General features: G+C 49.7%; 1 protein-coding gene across 1 annotated transcript in view; it reads left to right on the forward strand.

Annotated features, from left to right (window-relative positions):
• The first annotated feature begins 12,031 nt into the window (after window positions 1-12,031).
• The window catches only part of NAT8L (N-acetyltransferase 8 like), a 28,851-nt gene continuing 22,360 nt past the window's right edge, over window positions 12,032-18,522 (forward strand). The window contains exons 1-2 of the mRNA XM_009562015.2: window positions 12,032-12,451; window positions 13,881-14,045. Coding sequence (XP_009560310.2) covers window positions 12,115-12,451; window positions 13,881-14,045 — 502 coding nt within the window. The 5' untranslated portion in view covers window positions 12,032-12,114. The remainder of the gene's footprint in view (window positions 12,452-13,880; window positions 14,046-18,522) is intronic.

Genomic DNA, 18,522 nt, shown 5'->3' on the forward strand with positions numbered 1-18,522 from the left:
GCATTTTTAGCGCGTGCATCACTATGTCATCTCTTCCTGCCCAAGAAAGCTGAAGTCAGGACCTGGTCCTGATGTGATGTGAACCTGTGGTTCCCAAGAGCTGAGACGCGAGCTACAGAGTGGCACTTGCCAGACTGCACAGTTTAGTGAAACTTCAGGGCCAGACTGATTTATTTGACACCACCTGAAGCCTGCACACACAGCGATGACCTCGTGTTGGTGAGCAAAGGCCAGCTGATCTTCCAAGGTGCTCCTGCTCAAAACAGGTGGATGAAATCCTTCTTCACCCTGGAAAAATAGATGTAAGCACTGAGCCTGTGTCAAAGTCACATCCAATGATCTCCTGGTAGACAAGTGCTGAACCAGATGAAAAGGTGAATAACATTTCTGGCGAACAGCTGGATCTAATAGAAAAGGAGTCAAGATGATACATAGTTGGCACTGCAGGAATAACAGATGTAGGCTGCGTTGGTTGTAGCAGTGCGTTGATGTACTGAAGCAACTGAAAAGAGACTCAGATGACGACAGTGTATCAGTCTCTTCCCTTCCATTGAAACTGAGATGACCCGCAGATGTTATATACAAATTTTCTGGTGACTGGGTTTCCACACATGGAAGATACAGGGCAGATCTCACAGCAAAATGTGATCTCGGGAAGGGCTGTTTGCAATCGGGGATGTGGAGATGGAGCAGATTGCAAAGTAATGGATTTAACCCACAGTTCTGATCAGTGTTAGGACTTCGCACTGTTGTCTTCAGTCCCAGGTCCAGCAACGTCACTGCTGACACACTGGACCAGGCATTCAGAAGAACAAGGTTTGCCATTTCACCTTCTCTGCTGTTGTTGAAGAGATGGTGATGTTTGCAGATTAAAAACCAAACCAAAACAAACAAAAAACCAAAACAAAAAAACCCAAACAAACAAACAAAAAAAACAAGCCAAAAGAAAAAAGCAGCTGCTTAGCTCAGAGCATCCTTTGTTGTCCAAATTAAAGGAGGCACATAGGGGCAAGGTGAGAAAAGCGGCTTGCAGGGAGTGGAGCTGCAAAGCCAACAAGTCTTCCTGCAGGCACTGCAATGCTACAGTAGCAGCACCTCCCTCCCAGAGCTGTAAAAGAGATTAAGTTAACAATTTTTTTTATTTATTTATTTTTTTAAAAAAGAAGTCTAAAATAGGAGTCTAAAATAAGAATCAGAATCCCTCTGGTAAGTTGCTAAGTTCACTCCCCGCTGTGGAAAGCCAGTCATGTCAGGAGGAGTGAGCTATTTTCTGGAGGCATACTGGAAGTAGCACATGGTAGTCAGGGAGCAGCAGCGGGTGAGCAGCAGGGGAGCCTGTGGTCTCCCAAAAACTTTCCCACTAGGTTGGGCACCCCAGTGTATGCCGGAGGGACACAGCAGGAACAAGGCAGACATGGGATGGGAAGGGATGGGATGGGATGGGATGGGATGGATGGGATGGGAAAGGCAGTGGGCTCAGTGCAGCTCATTCAAGGCAGCTCTCTGCTCTCAGCAAAACCACCCTGTTTCTGGGCAAGGCACTGAGATAACAGCCGTAGTACGCTGCTCAGAGGGGCACAGCAGAGTGCAAGGGGGTGCTGGTCCAAAAGCCTGGAGCTTTTTGCTTGTAGGACCGACCCAGCAGCACGGACTAGCCGCTCCAGCCCCACAGTGCTCTGACAGTGATGAGCAGCCAGTCAGTCGGCAAAGCAATTACTTCCAGCCCAACGTGCCACTGCTAGTGCAGAAATTGAATTTCAAAGCAGTTGGCAGTGATTCCCTGGGGAGCACCGGTGGGTGGATAGGGGACAGCAGGAAGGAGATTTTTCTTACCAGGCTTCAATCCTCACTCAGATGTGCTGAAATTAGACGCCGAGCCTTGAACTCAAATCCTCTGATCTTCCCTTTCGCATTCAGCACTGGTCCTGGGTTTTCCCTCATAAAATCTGTTTGTCAAAGCCACACAAGGCACCTCACTGGGAGGCTGGCTCTACAATATTTGTCCTGAGTTTTGAGACGCCTTTGCCTCTTGCAGAGGGCACGATGGGAAAGTGATGGACACAGGGATAGTTAGAAGAAGCCACGCAATGCAGGCGACTGAGGCTAAAGAAAATAGGCTAAGGAAAAACAGTTTTCCCATGTGGTGGAAAGGGGTCGCAAAAGAAGAAAACATCAAACCTGTTTCCCTGGTCATTGATAAAATGAAATCACTTCGGAAATCACCACAGAAAAAAAAACAAGGGTTATATTTTGCTGTGTATTTTTCCCCCTCAGGAAAAGCAGACTGTCACGTAAAGCACTACCTTGTAAATGAGTAACCATTTCTTCTGGAGGTATTTACAATAGAGGCACGTGAAGAAGTGCTAGTTGTTAAAAGGGTTTTGGTTAGAATACATGAGGCTGATGAATTCAAGCCTTGTGCCTATCTGGATGAAAACATCAGAAGGGAGGGTGATGGAGGAAAGCCTCAAAGTGTCTCAAAGAGGGAGGAAAGGAGGGAGAGTTTCCTGCGGGCTGTAGGCTATGTGCAGTGCTTGTCCCAGTGAAGCACTGTGATAGTCTTTACGACAGACCTTTTCTGGCCCTTCAATAGGTTTTCCACTGAGCATTCCTGAGTTAGTCCCTTGTTGTAAGAAAGTGTATGGTCAATTTTGGGAAACAAAATCCCTGTGTCTCTCCTGCACTCCAACTCTGTCTCGCAGTGCCCAGAGGAGGCTGTAAGCAGCCAAGATGAGCCCATGCCGCATTCCAGATCCCTGTTAGGACAACACAGGTGCATCTGTATTTCCAATGACCCGTGGCTACCAGCACCCTCCTGCACAAGGTGCAGGCTTTGGGCCCCAAAAGTCAGACAAAGCACAGGAAAAGCAGCTCAGCACTGCCACAGGATGGACTCGCTGCACAGCAATGTGCTGGTTGTCCTCCCCAGGACCTGAAGCACAGCCTGCAGCCTCAGCCAAACTTGTGCTTGAGGCACGAGCCACCAAAGCAGGGAGGAGAAGAGGGTCTCTTCCTTATCTCTTTGATTCTCTATGGGACCCCTCACTTTGTACACGAGCTCTTGCTCACCCACTTGCAGTGGCAGACCGAACAGGAGCCCCAGGGGAGGTCCTTGTCCCTAGGTTGGTGGTGACAATGCAGTGTAGTACTCGGGAGGGCCACTGGAGGTCTGTGTGCATTTGCTTTCTCCTGTTCACTGTACAGAGCTGTACAGTGCAGGATAAATCCCGCTTGCTCTCCCCTAGCACAGGCAGGACGGCACACTAACCTCCCTGGGCCAGACCTGCACCCCATGGGGAGACTCTACTCCCCTCCAAGCATCTCAGAGCAGCTCCAGGACTGACCCAGCTTTGGCTTCATGATGGGCTGTGAATCCAACTGCAAAATGGGAAAACTGGGAGAATATCTCATCTGTGTCCTCTCTACCCAGGAGGCACCTCCTGCAGCTGAAACCATGCCTGCAGATGATCACTGCTCTCTCTATCCCAAGGAGCTACTTGCAGCTCTCCCAGATTTGGAGTGAATTCATCTTCAGCCCAGACTAGCACGAAGCTGTCAATCTTCAGAACATGCAGACCTCCCTCCTTTCCCTGGATGGCTGGGATCATAGACCAGATGATGCTAGGGATCTTATAATAAGACTCATTTGTTCCAGGGTCACAGGTTCCTGTTTTCTTGACACTTGCTATCATCTGGCTCCTGTGGCACTGGTCCTGCACCTCTTTTCTTGCCTGGATCCCCATTGTTGCTTCCCTGGCCCCTGATCTATCAGTTGCCCTGATTTTGGTTTTAATCAAGTTCAAACATGCTTGTGAGCCGCAGGATAATGATGTGTGTGTTCACACAGAGGTTTTCATTCCGGGAGGGTGCTCACCTGCTTTCCCAGTTTGACAAACAAATGGGTACAACACAGCAGCTGTCTGACCCAGAGGCGGCGGATCAGCACCAGCACCAATGATGCAGGATCACAGCAGTGGCTTAAGGGTGGCTCGTACCAATTGTGTTTTATCCAGCCATCACTGCAGGACGGCTTTTTTCCCTGCCTGGCCTCTCTAGGGTGCCAGGCTGTGCTCATTGCTCTGGGCTGTGATGTCATGGGATATCACTGTGCATTTTGTGAATTTGCCCAGTGCAATGATTACAGAAACTTCACAACCCTGGAAATGCCACTGAATCTTTTAAACTTCACAAGTTGTTTGGACCTTTATTTTAGAGGAAATATGGCACCCCAGGATCACGGCTTCCCCCACTGCCATGTGGTAGCCCTGGTCAGAGAGGAAAGCCAAACCTCTCAGTTTCAAACCAGAAGAAAAACTAAAAGGACTGATCATTCATTCATTTTTCAGAGTCCGATCATTCCAAGGCAGCTACCTTTGGGGATTGGCAGCTGTCAGGGTTGTTGCCTCTGCGTGCTGCCAACACCCATTCATGTCTAACCCACACCCAGATCCTAAGCTTTTCCACTTTGATGTTTTAGGGTTGACAGTCTCACTACGGACACAGTCCTGAGACTCCCCTTTGCTATAGCTGTATCCCGTACAACACCCAGCTCTGCCTGGGAGCTCCAGATGATAGTGGTGTTCCTCACCATGAAGTGAGAGCAGAAAGCCGAGCTAAGGTAAGCAATGACCATTGGCGCCTCACTGTCTTCTTTGCATGGAGTCAAGCAAAACCTTAATATGAACCATGTAGTCTGAGCTTCAGAAACCTGCTGCCACATTACATATCCACAAAACCTCCCTCAAATAGCTTCTCAGTCCAGATAACTGAAATTCAGCCAGGCGATGGTGGGCCATGTGTTCTGGAGGGAGGTAAAAGCAGCAGCAAAGGTACCACAGGAGCTGAGAATGGCTGGAGGTACAGGGTGTTTTCCTGGTGTGCGAAAATGCAGGGCTGGACTGGGGAAAGGAGGCTCAAGGGTGATGTAGCGAAAAGGATGTCCAGGAAAGGAAGAGCATCACTGTTTTTCAGAAGCATTGTTGTTCAGAAGAGCAAGGAGAGATGAAATGATGGGCTTTTCCAAATGGCAGTGATAGAAAATGCAGATGGCTTTTCTGAACATGCAAACTCCACCATTCTCAACTTACGAAGAAGAAATGTACTGCACTTGCCATGTTTCCAGCAAAATTGGAGCAGCAAAACAATGACTTATGATCATGCCCAGATCCTCCTGCCCTAGATGGGAGCTTTGGTGGTGAAAACTTCCATGAACAGACATCCAACGCACTCTTTGCAGGTAGAGCATCTGAGCACTGCTGCATATGGCTAGCTCAGGTGCCCCAAAACCCCTTTGCAGACCCCATTTGATGCTCCCCAACACCCCTCCCCATGCTCATGCTGGTCCTAGGGAGGATGCTGGCTTCAACAGCAGCTGAATCTCTGTGAAGAAGAAGAGAAATCATCAGAGATCTGTGGGAAGTGTGAACCTAAGAGATTGAGCACCCCCCCACATAGTGAAGGGGAATTAGGGAGATGTCTCACTGCCATCGGTTTTGCTTCTCCAGGAGAAGATCAGATCTCTGCAGTGCCCGGAGCAAGCATCCCCTCACCCTACACGCAGAAGAAAGGGGTCCTGGGGCCCACTCCCTGCAGCACCGGGGCCTGGAGGCATCACTGAGCAGGAAAACTGGAAATACCTGAAAATTTGCCTCAGCTCCTTCTTTGAAGCATTATGCAAGGAAAGGAAAATCCCAGCCTGGATCAAGTGCTGGAAAAAACAGTGCAAAATCAGCTCTGACATGAGCCCAGCCCATATAGGAGGGGGTACATGTTGCCTCCCCCCAAGGCAACACACCCATTGCTGCTGGAGAAGATTGGGGCACTTGCTGGCCCTTGTAAGCAGCTACAGTGCGGCCACAAAGCCCAAATTGAAAATGCCACTTTCCTTTGCTCCGCAGCAGAAACAACTCCCAAACATAGCCACAAAAAAACCCTCAAATAAACTTTTCACATCTTTTCCTGCCTTGTCAACCCAGAGTTGATCTTGGGCCCAGGCACTTCTTAGTTATATTTTAAGATTTTTCCACCTGTGATTGGTTTGACATCTAATTTCCCCTCTCCTCGCTATAGAATCCTCATCACTTCTCTGCTGTGATTTTCTACCTGTTTTCCTCCTTTCACCTCCCCTGGGTCCTATTCAAACTCCTTCCCCTCCCCACCCCTCAGCCCCCACCTGCTGTTGGGCTGCAGTATCTGCCACATACAGGGTAAATAAGATGCTGCTCATCCAAGTCCCACCAGCCTCCTTAGATGATCGTAAGGCTATAGCTATAGTTTGGCAATCGCTGGTTATAGCAATTGCTGTTAAAAATCCCAGCAAAATAGCTGTTGGTCGAAAGAGCAGTCATTAACCTTATGCTCTTCTCTTCTTCCTTAGCAAAGATGGATACACATTGACAGAGCTGGTCATGATACAGCAAATTTCGTAGTAGCGTTACCCTGCTGACCCAAGCAGGTAGCCAAAATTCAGGTGGCTGGAGGTTATTTACAGAAAGGGAAGGAACTGACTGTGGAGGCAGGTATTTTTCCAAAGTGGTGTTGCTAATTTACAAAGAAGGTGCAAAGTCCTGCACTGAAAATCCCAAGAAATGAACACCTGGGTCACACCACTTGTGTTCCCATGTGCATAAGAGTTCTTGTGCCCTCAGCTTTTCTCACTCCACACACAGTCCTGGTCCCTCCTTTATGGTGCCGTGTCCCAAGCACAACCTCCATGCAGACTCTCCAAAGCATCGAGGAGCCTCACTCTGCACGCATAGTTCTGTCTCCTACAGCTAATTAAAATGGTTTCTGGTAACAGCTGACAAAAATTTCATTATTTTTCTTTTTTTATCCAAGCTTGCAGCAATAATATTAACAGGAGGAAAGACGTGTTGTCTCCCCAAGACACATCCAGTGTCAGGCAATACTGCTCCTTAATGAAAGATGCTTAAAATGACCACGGAACCTCTCCTTGTTCAAAAGTGTTGCTCATGGTTGCACCGAGATGCTCTAGGAAAACCTCTGAATAATCATTAGATAGGTCTGAAACACAACTCAGAGTTTAATGTTCCTCTAATGGGTGGAGTTTCTGATGTAACATTTGCAGTCCACATTACCCTACATTAAATGTACACTCAAGTTCTAAGATCCCTGTTTGAAAGAGGATAAAGCCAACTATGGGTACATACACAGTCTGGGAAACATTCAGGTTTTGTTCACAACCCACAAAATTCTTTCAACACAAAAAGCAGTAGGAAGAGATTCATCTTTGGTTATCCCATGGGACTTCCACAGCTGAGCTACTCCCTTTGTAGACAGACCCAACCACTTTTAGCATATGATTTGTCAAATCTGTTTTGGAGGTCCACGTTGGAATGGGAGGCTCAGTGCCTCCAAAGAGGCTGGCTTTCTCCCTTCGCAGCATGTGGAGCAGAGGGCAGCTCCAACGCCGAGGTCCAGCTGGCAGATGTCTGCATTGGTCAGCGGATCCCACCTCTGACCCCCAATTACCAATTCACTGAGTTTTACAAGTTGGAAATAATTTGGCACATTGGGTTTTAGAGTGACTTACTATTCCCCAGACAGCTGGGGAAGGAAAGAGCCTGCATCACCACTGCGATGGATCACATTGTATGGCACTGGGGACACTGGAATTTGTGTGCAGTTAATGCCAGCCGCTTGCACAGTGCAGACGCCACTGCCAGTGACAGTGATGGCTCCTGAGCAAAAGATTTGCAAACCCTTGGCCTCAGGGGTCTGCATGTTGGAAAAGGGGGCAGCAACTGTGCTCTCAGCATGAAATAAGTGCCCCTAAGAGAAGCTGCTGTGGAGCTGCTGCAGTCAGAGGGAGTGCAGTGAGAGTAAATCTTGGGATGCTAATTAATCCCCCTTTACGAAGACATTTATTAGGCAAATGCCTCACATTCACATGCACATCTGCAGTCAACAGAGAGACTTTTACTTTTTCCAGCCCAGCAAAGCAAGAGAGTGGGAGACTGCTGCAGCTGAACAGCCAGCAGCATTGGGATCTGCCCACTCCAGGTGCCTCAGGAGAAGCACCCAGGCCTACAATGCGGAAAAAACATCTGAAATGACCAAGATCCAGGTTGGAGGAGAACCTAGAACTAGCTGAGTAGAACAGCTTCAAACCTGGGCACCTTCCTTCCTCATATGCTGATAGACACATTACAAAGGACAGAGTGAGAGCCATCCCTACCAGACAGCTTCATCCTGCTGGGATAAGCCATTCCAGACTCACTGCTGCATTAATATAACCTGGGGCAGTTTTTGCTGTCAACCAGATAATTGCTGAGGTTGATTGATACAGCCCCTGATGAGCAAAGGATTGCAGCTGCTTGTAGCTTTTGCAGAAGACAGGTAGAGCCAGCAGCACCTCTCCTTGCCCAGTGGATACCAAGCAGTGGGTTAAGGAGGTCTGTAAGGGACCTGCCTTGGCGTTCCCCATCCCTTAAATATAGATGCTCTGCAGGAGTAACTGCAAAATGTTTGCTTTATTTGCAGTCACGCAGACCTACTTACTTCAAGAGCTACAGCAAAACCTTGTTGGATGAAAATGTTCTGAGTCATTCAGAGCCCAGAGCTGGTTGGAAAACCTAAAATTTCAGAATGAGAGCAGAGTGTAAGCTTTCCAGCAGGGGAAGAGGTAGTTCTGTCGTATGCCTGCTGGTTGCTCCCTATTGCCTGTAAAGGGATGCGACTCCCCCAACCCAAGATGAGAGCTGCAGTTTTGGGAAGGATGAATAATGACATTTCCAAGGCTTACTGGTTTGATATGCTAATCCAAAGCAAGGTCAGCCTAAAGCAGACCTACTGAAGCCAAAGCATGTTTCTTACTGCATTACTCAAACACCCTCAGCCTCTGGTGCTGCACAGTTTGCCCAGGTTATTGCAGTTTCTTTTGCCGGCCACGCCAATGAATTGAACATCTACACAAGCTCCTTCTTTACACTGAGCAGTGAGAGCTACTGAGAGCACTGGCATGAAATTCAAACTCTAAACTGTCCATCTTAATTAAATTAGTTCTGTCTATGAGGTTCAGTGGTTGGTCATGGCGTGTTGGAGATTTACCCTCAGGTGTTGGAGGAGCGAGAGCAAACCCAAGAGCAAAATCTTCAGTGACCTGGGATGACAACTGTGTTCTTAAAGACTGAAAGCTCCTAGCAGAGCAGTTGCTTTGCCAGCAAGCTGCTGTTAACAATATCCTTTTTATACCAGGGGCCCAAATCTGCCGTCTGCGAACCTGACTGGCTTTTGCAACTGATTTCAATGAGGCCCTTAATTTTCACCGACATTTGTTTCTGTCAGTCAAGGCTGCCTGCTCCTTCCCCATCCCCTCCCTACCATGCAGCAGCACCCCCAGAGCTTCCCCCTCCCCCCCATTTGCAGAGAAAGCTGAAATATTGGCTTTGCAATAAGAAAGGCAAAGTTTGGCATTCAGACAGTGAGGAAGGATTTGGGAAATCTGGTCCGGTGCCTGTGTCTTCTTTGAGTTACTGCATGATGGTGCATAAATCACTGCATTCCCCTGTGCCTCAGTTCCCTCGCTGTGGCTGAAAATGACGGTACCCTCTCTGCTCAGGGGAATATTAATTACTGTTCATAAGATGCTCAAATGTTGCAGCATAAATAGTAAACAAGTATTTAGTGCTTTTCTAAAGATAATTCATCTGCAAATACTCAGGTCCATAGCCCGGGACTGGAATTGGGAGCTCCCTTGGCTGTTACATAACTGCAGTGGGGTTTGGTTTTTTTAAAGGAATGAGTTGGCTTTATTACTGTAGTTATTTCATAAATAAGCAACACATCTGACTAGAAAGGATCAAACAAAAATAAATGCCTGCCCAACCCAGGCACAAGGAAACTAAGCGTTATTTTAATTATATTTTTGAAACGGCAACTTCCTATCTTTGGTCCTAAGCTTTCAGGATTCAAAGGCAAACAGTGCCCTGATTTTTTAAAATCTTTTTTTTTTTTTCCCCACACACAGAGTCCGTTCCTTTCCATTGGTGAATTTGGGGCTGTCAGGTATACTGAGTGCCAGAGTCCAACTAATCCTCAGGTCAGGCATGATGGGGGAATGTGAGATACGGGATGCCTCACCTCTCCCCACTGGGGAGATCTTCCCATGGGAGGCTCCATTCCCATGCAGGAGACACTTTTTTGCCTAACCCATCCATCAAGCAGCAAGGCCAACATTGTACCTGCACTGTGCCATATTTTAGAATCCTACATTTTGATCTTGGTCAGACAGTTGCAGGCTTTGGGGGCTGCGGGTTGCTCTGGCTGCAGTTGCAGAAGATGCTCATTAGAAATGGGAACTGTGCAGATGTTCAAGCCTGCTGCCAGGAAGGCCATGTCACAACCTGCCCCTCCAACTAGGCTGGCAGTGCCGGAGCCTCTGACCACAAGCAGGTCCCACAGCCCACCCAAGGAGTAGCTTCTCACTAGGGACACCTGACACAGAGCAAACCTGTGGGATGCTGGCACCACTCCTCTGGGTGGGAAGGTTTCCAAGACTTTACCTAATCCTTTCCCCTCTCCCCTCTCCCATGTCTCACCCCCAAACAATTTTTAATAGAAAAGTGAAGCAATGAAACCACAATGAAATCATCATAGTGAAACGAAGCTTTAGCTTGAGCCAAAGATCCATTCGCTGTACATCTTCCTGAAGACCAAAACGTTCTCTACAAGCTCCCAGGGCAGCAAATCCTGCAGGGATGCCAGTGACATGGCTGCACTCACCGACAGATGAGTGCACACTCCAGAGGGATGCAGGGATGAAGCTCGTAGAGAGGGTGCATGGGTGCACCTTGCAGGGGGATATGCCCCTTGCAGGAGGATGCAGGGATGTAACCCAAAGAGGGGTGGGTGCATGGGTGCCTGCTGGCAGGGGGATGTAACCCAAAGAGGGATGGGTGCCAGGGTGCCTGCTGGCAGGGGGATGTAACCCAAAGAGGGATGGGTGCAAGGGTGCCTGCTGGCAGGGGATGTAACTCAAAGAGGGATGGGTGCCAGGGTGCCTGCTGGCAGGGGGATGCACAGGGTGCACCTTGAAGGAGACACAGACGGAACTTTCAGGGCAGCGCACGGGTGCGCTCAAAGAAGGACGCACAGATGAAGCTCGCAAGGAGATGCCCCTCCTGGGGGATGCACCGGCGAAGCTTGCATGGGGGGCAGAGCTGCACCCCACGTTGTCACCTGCCGGGGGGAGGCACCTCTGCATCCCCTCCCTCCCTCCCTCCGTCCCCGCACCGGCCGCGCACGGCGCATGCCTGGGGCAGCTGCCGGCCCGCTCCAACCAGCACAGCCCAGAGCTTTTCGGGTCCTGCGAAGAGGAGGAGCCCATCCTCCTCCTCCTCCCTGCGCATCCCCCCGCTTCTCCCCGCCCCGCCGAGGGGCAGGAGCCGGCGGGTCTCACCGGCTTCTCTGCACGGGAGGAAAAAGTTACCGACCTCGGGGGCGGGGATGGGATTTATTGGGAGCCCCGCGCCGGGCGCCTGGGGGCGAGCATCCCTCGGCGCTGGGGATGCGGGGAGCGATCCCCCTGGAGCATCCCAAGCCGGGGCGGGGAGAAGCCGCACATCCTCCCTTTCTTTCCTCCCCCAGCGGCTCCGCGTACCCGCGGCGACTGTTCCAGAAAGAAACGGGCGTGCGGTGCTTTGGCTGTACATAAATAAATAACACGGAGCGCGGTGGGCGCGGGGAGCGATGCTCCGGCCCCGGGGAAGCGGCCGCGCCGCCACCGCCCCCCGTAGTAATTAGCAAGGGGCGGTGCGGGGATGCGGTGGGGGGTGTGGGAAGCGTCCCGCCCCCCCGATCACATGGCGACCCCTCGCAGCCAATGCGGGGGGCGCTGGGACCCCGGGGACCCGCGCCCTCCCTCTCTGCCCCCTATAAATCTCTCTCCAAAATGTAGCGGAGCTCTTTTCTCCCGTTCCGCCCGGACGCTCCGTGCCCTGCGCAGCCCCTGGAGGGTCTCCGTCCCTTTCTCCGCGTCCCGTTCCTTCCCCCTCCCCTTTTCCTTTTTTTTTTTTAATTTTATTTTCTTTCCTCCAATCCCCCCTCCCTCCCCTCCCGTTTTTCTCCTCCGCCCCCTCCCCGCGGCCGGTTTGCATGCATTGTCTGTCTCCCAAGATGGTTTGTGAGACCAAGATTGTGGCGGAAGATCATGACTCAATCCCGGGAGCCAAAAAAGACACGATCATTGTTTCTTCCTCTCAGATGTGGCCCTCTTTGGCGGGGTCCCCTGCCTCCCCCCCCACACCTCCCCTTAGCTCCGAAAAAGAGGATCCCCGGCGCGACCACGTCTATATCCGCGAATTCCATCCCTCCGAGCAGGAGGTGGTGCGCCGCATCTTTTACGAGGGGATCATGGAGAGGATCCCCAACACGGCGTTCAGGGGGTTGAAGCAGCAGCCCCTCACCCAGCTGCTCTACGGGCTACTGGCGGGTGAGTATCTGCTCCCGTGTCGGGGGAGAGAGGGTGGTGGGTTTGCTTTCCCCCCACCTTTTTTTTTTCCCTCCCCTTCTGGTGTGCTCACAAAATGGTCGGAGGGGCGGAGGGACCCGCGCTGCAGTGCGGGGCGGGTGCGGAGCCGCAGCGCTGCGGGGGGAGAAAGAACCGCGGTGGGCGGCTTTGGCAGCGGGGGATGCGCGACCCTGGGTGGGCTTAAAGGGGGTTGCACGGAGGGTAGAGTCGGTGTTTCTAGTTATTCCAGCCTGGGAAGGGTGGAATGAGCGGCTCGGGGAAGGATGCGCGCTCCGCCGCCCCCGCGCAGCGAGGGGATGGGGGTTCCGCGTTCCGGCCACGCTCGGAGACAGATAATCCCCCTCCTTTCCCCTTTATCCCCTCTCGATATGGGGAAGGGTCGGGGGGGTTCACCTCCCAGAGTTGCCTGCCCGAAATAGTGCCTGGAAGGTGCCCCTCGCCCCGTCCAATCAATAATTATATATCCGCTTATATAGTGTATACATACGTCCCTATATAATATATATTAATTAATAATAGAATGCTCGTCTGTGGAAATAATGGGAGCTCGGCAGACGCAGGGGGCAGTGCAGCTGGACCCCCACCAATGCGCCGCATTCCCACGCAGGGTGCTGGAAATAAAGCTGTGCTAATAATTGCATGGAAGCGAGGGTCATGTTATTAATAATATATGCACCCCCTCCCTTGCCAATGTGCCCCTCTTGCCCATCAAGCTTCGGGCTAGTGCCCTTGGGGGCTGCAGGCGGGTTGCCCCCCCAGCCAGGGGGGAGGAGAGGGCCCTGTGCTGGATGGTGACCCCCTAAACAGGCAGGTGGGGCACAAGGGGTCTCAGCTGGTGGCTCTGGGAGTCTGGGGCCATGCTGGGGGGACCCACCATCTTAGGGGTGTCCACAGAAGCCCCTCTAGCTCTTCATCAGCACCCCGGCATTGAGGCAGGCAGCGCGTCTTCCCCAGGAGTCGGTGCTTCCCGCAATGGAAATAGTAATGCCGCAGTGACAAACACATGGCTGCAGAGCAGCGTGCCCACAGCGTGGCTTTTCCGCCCTGGCTATGTTTCACCCTTGCTGGGGAGAGCAAAGCCCCCAGCATCCCCACCAGCCCTTCTTCAGAAGGGTTCGGTTGGGACCCGCTGTGGCATGGCGGCATCCTTCCCACCTACTCTCTCCAGGCACCCATAAACTTCTCTGGGGTTTTCTCGGCATGATACACCGTCTCTTAACACGATAATCTCAACAGTGTAAATTGTATGTGTACTGCAAATGTATATTTTTCTCTGTGCTTGTCTTCTTGTTTGTTTTTTTTTTTTTTAATAATGAGTTTGTATTCCGAAATCAACACTAAATTCTCTTTTCTGACAGGTATCGTTTATTTCTCTTCCTTATCTCCATAGTAATATGCTTTGTTGTGACCAAGTCCTTCCTGCTGACCTGCTGTTTGCCCATTTTTCTGATGGGTATGAGGTACTACTTCAGTAGAAAAGTTATCCTCCACTATCTCGATTGTGCGCTGCATACGGACATGTCCGATATTGAGCAATATTACATGAAACCGCCAGGTGAGTATGAATTCCCCGGAGGGAGCCTTCCCCCAGCCCTGCTCGGGGAACATGGCTGCTCCCTACTGCTGGCGCCTTTTCCTCCTGTCAGCAGCACTGAGCAAGCTCAAAAGTCACCAGAATGCAGCTTTTTAAACACACCGGGCACAAAGCAATCTCTGGTTTTGGTTTTGGTTTGGTTTTTCTCTTTCCCCAAGATGTCTAGTCATCCAAAGCAGCTTCCATCTGAGCACAGCACTCCTGTGGCCAGCCCGAGGACCGAGGCATAGGTGCTTGGGGACACTGAGGGTGGATGATGCAGATATTTACTGCTGCCTCCGTCCACCCCAGCTCTCGTTTCTTGAGCTCAGTATTTCTTTGCTCTTAGCACTTGGCATTAGCTCTGAGATTGGGAGTAGGGGGAAGATGAAAGCTCTTCTAGCCCAGATGCATAGAGGAACCTGTTTTGGTTATTGCACCCATTTTTCCCATATTATTGAAGAACCTTAATGCAAGTGTTTTGGAAGAGGCACAGATCAGGTATGTAAAGGGATGCTGCCTGGATTTGACATAATACGCTGTGAGTTGGGAGAGTAAAGGTGATGCCAGTAACCCACATCAGCTGTTCCTGTCTTCTTCAGGTGCCTGCTCTGGTGTTTTTCTCTGTGACTGTGTTTTTGCTGTATCATTGCAGTTCCCCAGGTGTGACAAACATCTTCCTGATGATTTTTAGAGAACTCATAGGAAGTACCATAGCCACAAATATTCCTTTCCTTCTAGTGTGCAATATTATTTTTTTTCTAAAATGATGCTCCCTCTTTAATAAAAATCCCCAAATATTTTAAATGCTCTTGCTTTAGATTTAGTTTCCCATCACAGTGCATATTTCATATAGATCTTGTCCCATCTTACACACAGGCTGTGTTTCATTTACAGTGCTTGTTTTGTATAAATTCAGTGATGTGTGACTTGTGCTTAACAAGCTCAATCTTTGTTAAAGGTGGTGTCCCATGAATTAGAGGGCTTGTGGCAAAATATTTCTTAACCTCTGTATTGAGGTTTAAATATGTATTATGGCGAAGAAAAGTAGCAGGGGGCTCACAGGAGAATAAGGATGCGTAATATGGAGTTAATAGGTGTTTGAGCTGCATTGCTCGTTAATGCTTGGGACTGGTAAGGTCACGATTGAGGGCATGGATCAAAGTCTTTTTATAACTCTAGCATATATAGAAAACAAAGGAAAGGGACTCAAAGGAAGAGTTAGGAATGCCCTTGATTTGTTTAGGGTCAGAAGTGTAATCCGATTCAGCTGTGTTGCCAGTGTGTCTTTGAAATGCTAGCATTGCCTTTGTTTGGTACCTGGAAGGGCTGATTTCAATTTTAGAGCAAGTGTGTGGGCTTTAATTTTTGACAGAATTTAATCATGTGTAATTAGGCTTCTGCCATGCCATGAAAAGCAGGTCTATGGGATTGTTGGTGCTTGTTAAAGGTCCTTGATAGCGGTGTTAAGCAAGTTGGTTGGAGTCATAATTATGTAAAGAGCAAAGAGGCTTTGGGGAGTGAGGGAGTCAGGACTGGCACCAGTGGTGATGCCTGTCCATGTGCTGTGAAGCTACACTGTGCTATTTGGTGTAGCTGTGCACGAGGCTTGAATCCAGTGCTCTGTCTCTGTTTCCCCCTCTTCAAAATACAGTTTCTGAATTCCTTCTCCATAGGATAGCAGTGTAAATAGAGTCGTCCTGGAAAAGCGTGGATATTTGTGTGCTTTGGAAGCTGTCTGTCTGAACGTACGAAGAAAGGCTGTGTTGTGCCACGTTGGCACTGCCCATCCTGGCTGAAGGATAGAAAAATGACAATAAAACTACTTCCAGCTTCAAGTTTCTTTTATTTAGTTAGTTTTCAAATTAGCGCACAGGCAGAAATGATTGCAGTTGTCCTCTGTGTTGTTCCAGATGAGATATTGGTGAGAGCTTTCTCAAGGAGGTGTTACAATGAGCACAGCAAGGGTAATCAGGCACAGGAACAGGGGCCCAGAGAGGCTGGAGATGGTCAGAGTTTGACTAGATGAGTTAAAAAACAACAGTCTGATGTAACTGCATGTTGGCCTGGCTTTGGCTGGAAGTATGACTGGGCAACTTCTTGCTCCTTCTCTGGAGAATTCTTGTTCACCTGCTTGAATAATTTTTTTTTCCAATGCGGAAAATAGAGGAAAGGGAGCATTTCTGTGATGCGTTTATGAATTCTTGTTTCGGAGAGTGATGAATGCAAAGGTAGAACTGGTACATGATCTTAAGGTCTCAGATCATGAAGATGGTTGTGGCTTTGCTCATGTTTTGCGTTTGGTATCTGCACTACACAGGCATGAAAAACTGTTGTTTGTAGTGGTACCCAGGGTTGGAGTACAGTTTTGCAAAGCATCTACAACAATTAGCCTCTGATTAGGCAGGTGCCCGCAGTGAGGGTATGTTTTAACTATTAAAATGTGACAGTCTTGGTAGTTTTGCCGAAGCATCTGCAAAACCTGTGGGTCGGTTTTAAAACCAAACTAAAAGGAAGTAGTTTGTAATGGGCTGCTGTAAGCACCCAGCTTAATAATTAGTTGAACATTCCCATGAGTTACATTGTGTTGCAGTTTTTCTTCTGTGGTTTTTCTGGACAGCTCGCCTCCAAGTTAGTTATTATTTTAAATTTCCTTCTCTGGGTTTTGTATGATCTGAAAAATATGTGCTGACAGTGATTCTGCAGAAGTGAACCAGCCAAAATTTAAACCTTTGTTTTCTCTTGTCCTCCTACACTTACGCTGAGGATCTGGCAGAATGTTTGGGCCAGCGCTTAACTTCAAGCTCCTATGCAGTGGGGTGACTTGAAATTGCTGTTGATTTGAAAGGAATTGTTTGTGTTGAGTTCTGTGCTGGGGTCTTAAAACAGAAGGTTGAATGGTTCAAGAACCTTCCTAAGCTCCTCGTAAATTTGTGGTTTTCATTTTAAAATAGCACTTATGGGAATTTTTCCTTTTTTTTTTTTCTTTTTTCTTCCGCTTAGGCTATGAAAAAAAGCCACTGGTGTGGTGGAAAAGGAAGGAGTTGGATAATAGGCTTAATTGTCAACCAGAGTAACTCAGTCTCTAGTAAACAAAAAAGAAAAAGAGGAATTAATTTTAAGTAGTCTTGCCTCTTGCGTTTCTCCACGCAAATAAGAGGAGCACAGCTGGAGCTTCTTTTATGGTCTGATGATTTTGTCGACTAATCAGTTTCACAGTATCTCTTCAAGCCTCTGTCCCACTTGGTTGTGTTGCGTATTTTTTGCAGTGGTTGGTGTGTTAGAGCTGATAGAAACCAGGACTTCTGGCCTCTGATGCAAAACCACTGCTCACAAAAACGAGTGGAGCTGGGGCTTTGGCTGACAAGCTGGCATGTCTTTCTGCGGTGGTTTAAAGCGTTGTCTGCTGCTGCTGGCTGTCCTGGCAGGGTCTGCTGAGGGGTGTGCATGCGTGTTATGGTGGTGGAAAGATTTGGTGGTGGCGGGAGCTGGTGTTTGCTGTGGCAGACAGCATGGATGGGCAACCTGCAGGAACTGGTGGAGTCTTGAGGGCATCTGACTTGCATAATGCAGCAGATGAAGCCAAAGTAGTTGCTGCAGGAGGTGTCGGGTCGCATTAAACACGCCACACTGAGAGCTGTGGGTTTTGGCAGTGGATGCACATCTGCGGCTCTTGTGCTTTGGGCAGGCGGGTGCCTCTGGGTGCCTCGCACTGGGAGAGCATGTGCGCCTCCGCTCTCCTGCCTCTATCCAGAGGAAAGCCGAGGCTCCTTATCCCACTGCCCTTTGTCCCCTGGTACGTGGAGGTGCAGATGAAGAAGGTGCACACTGATATCCCAGCCTCCCTGGAGGACTGTGCCCTAAGGAAGAGGGGCTGTGGGGGGATGGCTCATTAGGGTTCAATTCCTGCCACTCCTGGGTGGCACGTTCCTCAGCTGAGCCTAAAGGAGGGATGTCCTGCCCTTCTTGGCAGAAGTTTTAGAATCGCATCCTTCTGCCAGAAGGACACTGGTTGAGGTGGGGCCAGAGTTGGGTTGTAAGTAGGTGAGATCCTATTTGCTGCTCGTTGCTTTTGAGGTGTTTCTCGGACTTGGTGGGATATTTGGGTAACGAGCAAATATTTTAGTTGTGTTCTTGGATCGGGCCCATTCGCAGTGGGTTTGTTGCCGGGGGACAGAGCTGACACCGGAGTAGTTGAACCCTGGTGTTTGCAAGAAGGTGAGCAGCTGGGTGAAATTGTGTGGTTCCTGCTAACCTCCCGGTGCCAAGTCTGGGGCTGCCTATGGGGTGAGCAGCAATGAGTTTTGGGGTGCTGGGCTGCTGTGAGGGCTGCGGGCAAAATACAGGGGCTACTCTGTGAGGAGATCCTCAGCCCGAGGGCTGCGGTTGCTCTGCAATACCCAGACCCTTTGCAAGCTAGGAGTGGAGGTTTCTCCCTACCACAGAGCCTACGGGCAGA

This window comes from Cuculus canorus, chromosome 4 (assembly GCF_017976375.1).
Source record: "Cuculus canorus isolate bCucCan1 chromosome 4, bCucCan1.pri, whole genome shotgun sequence".
NCBI classification, from domain to species: Eukaryota; Metazoa; Chordata; class Aves; order Cuculiformes; family Cuculidae; genus Cuculus; species Cuculus canorus.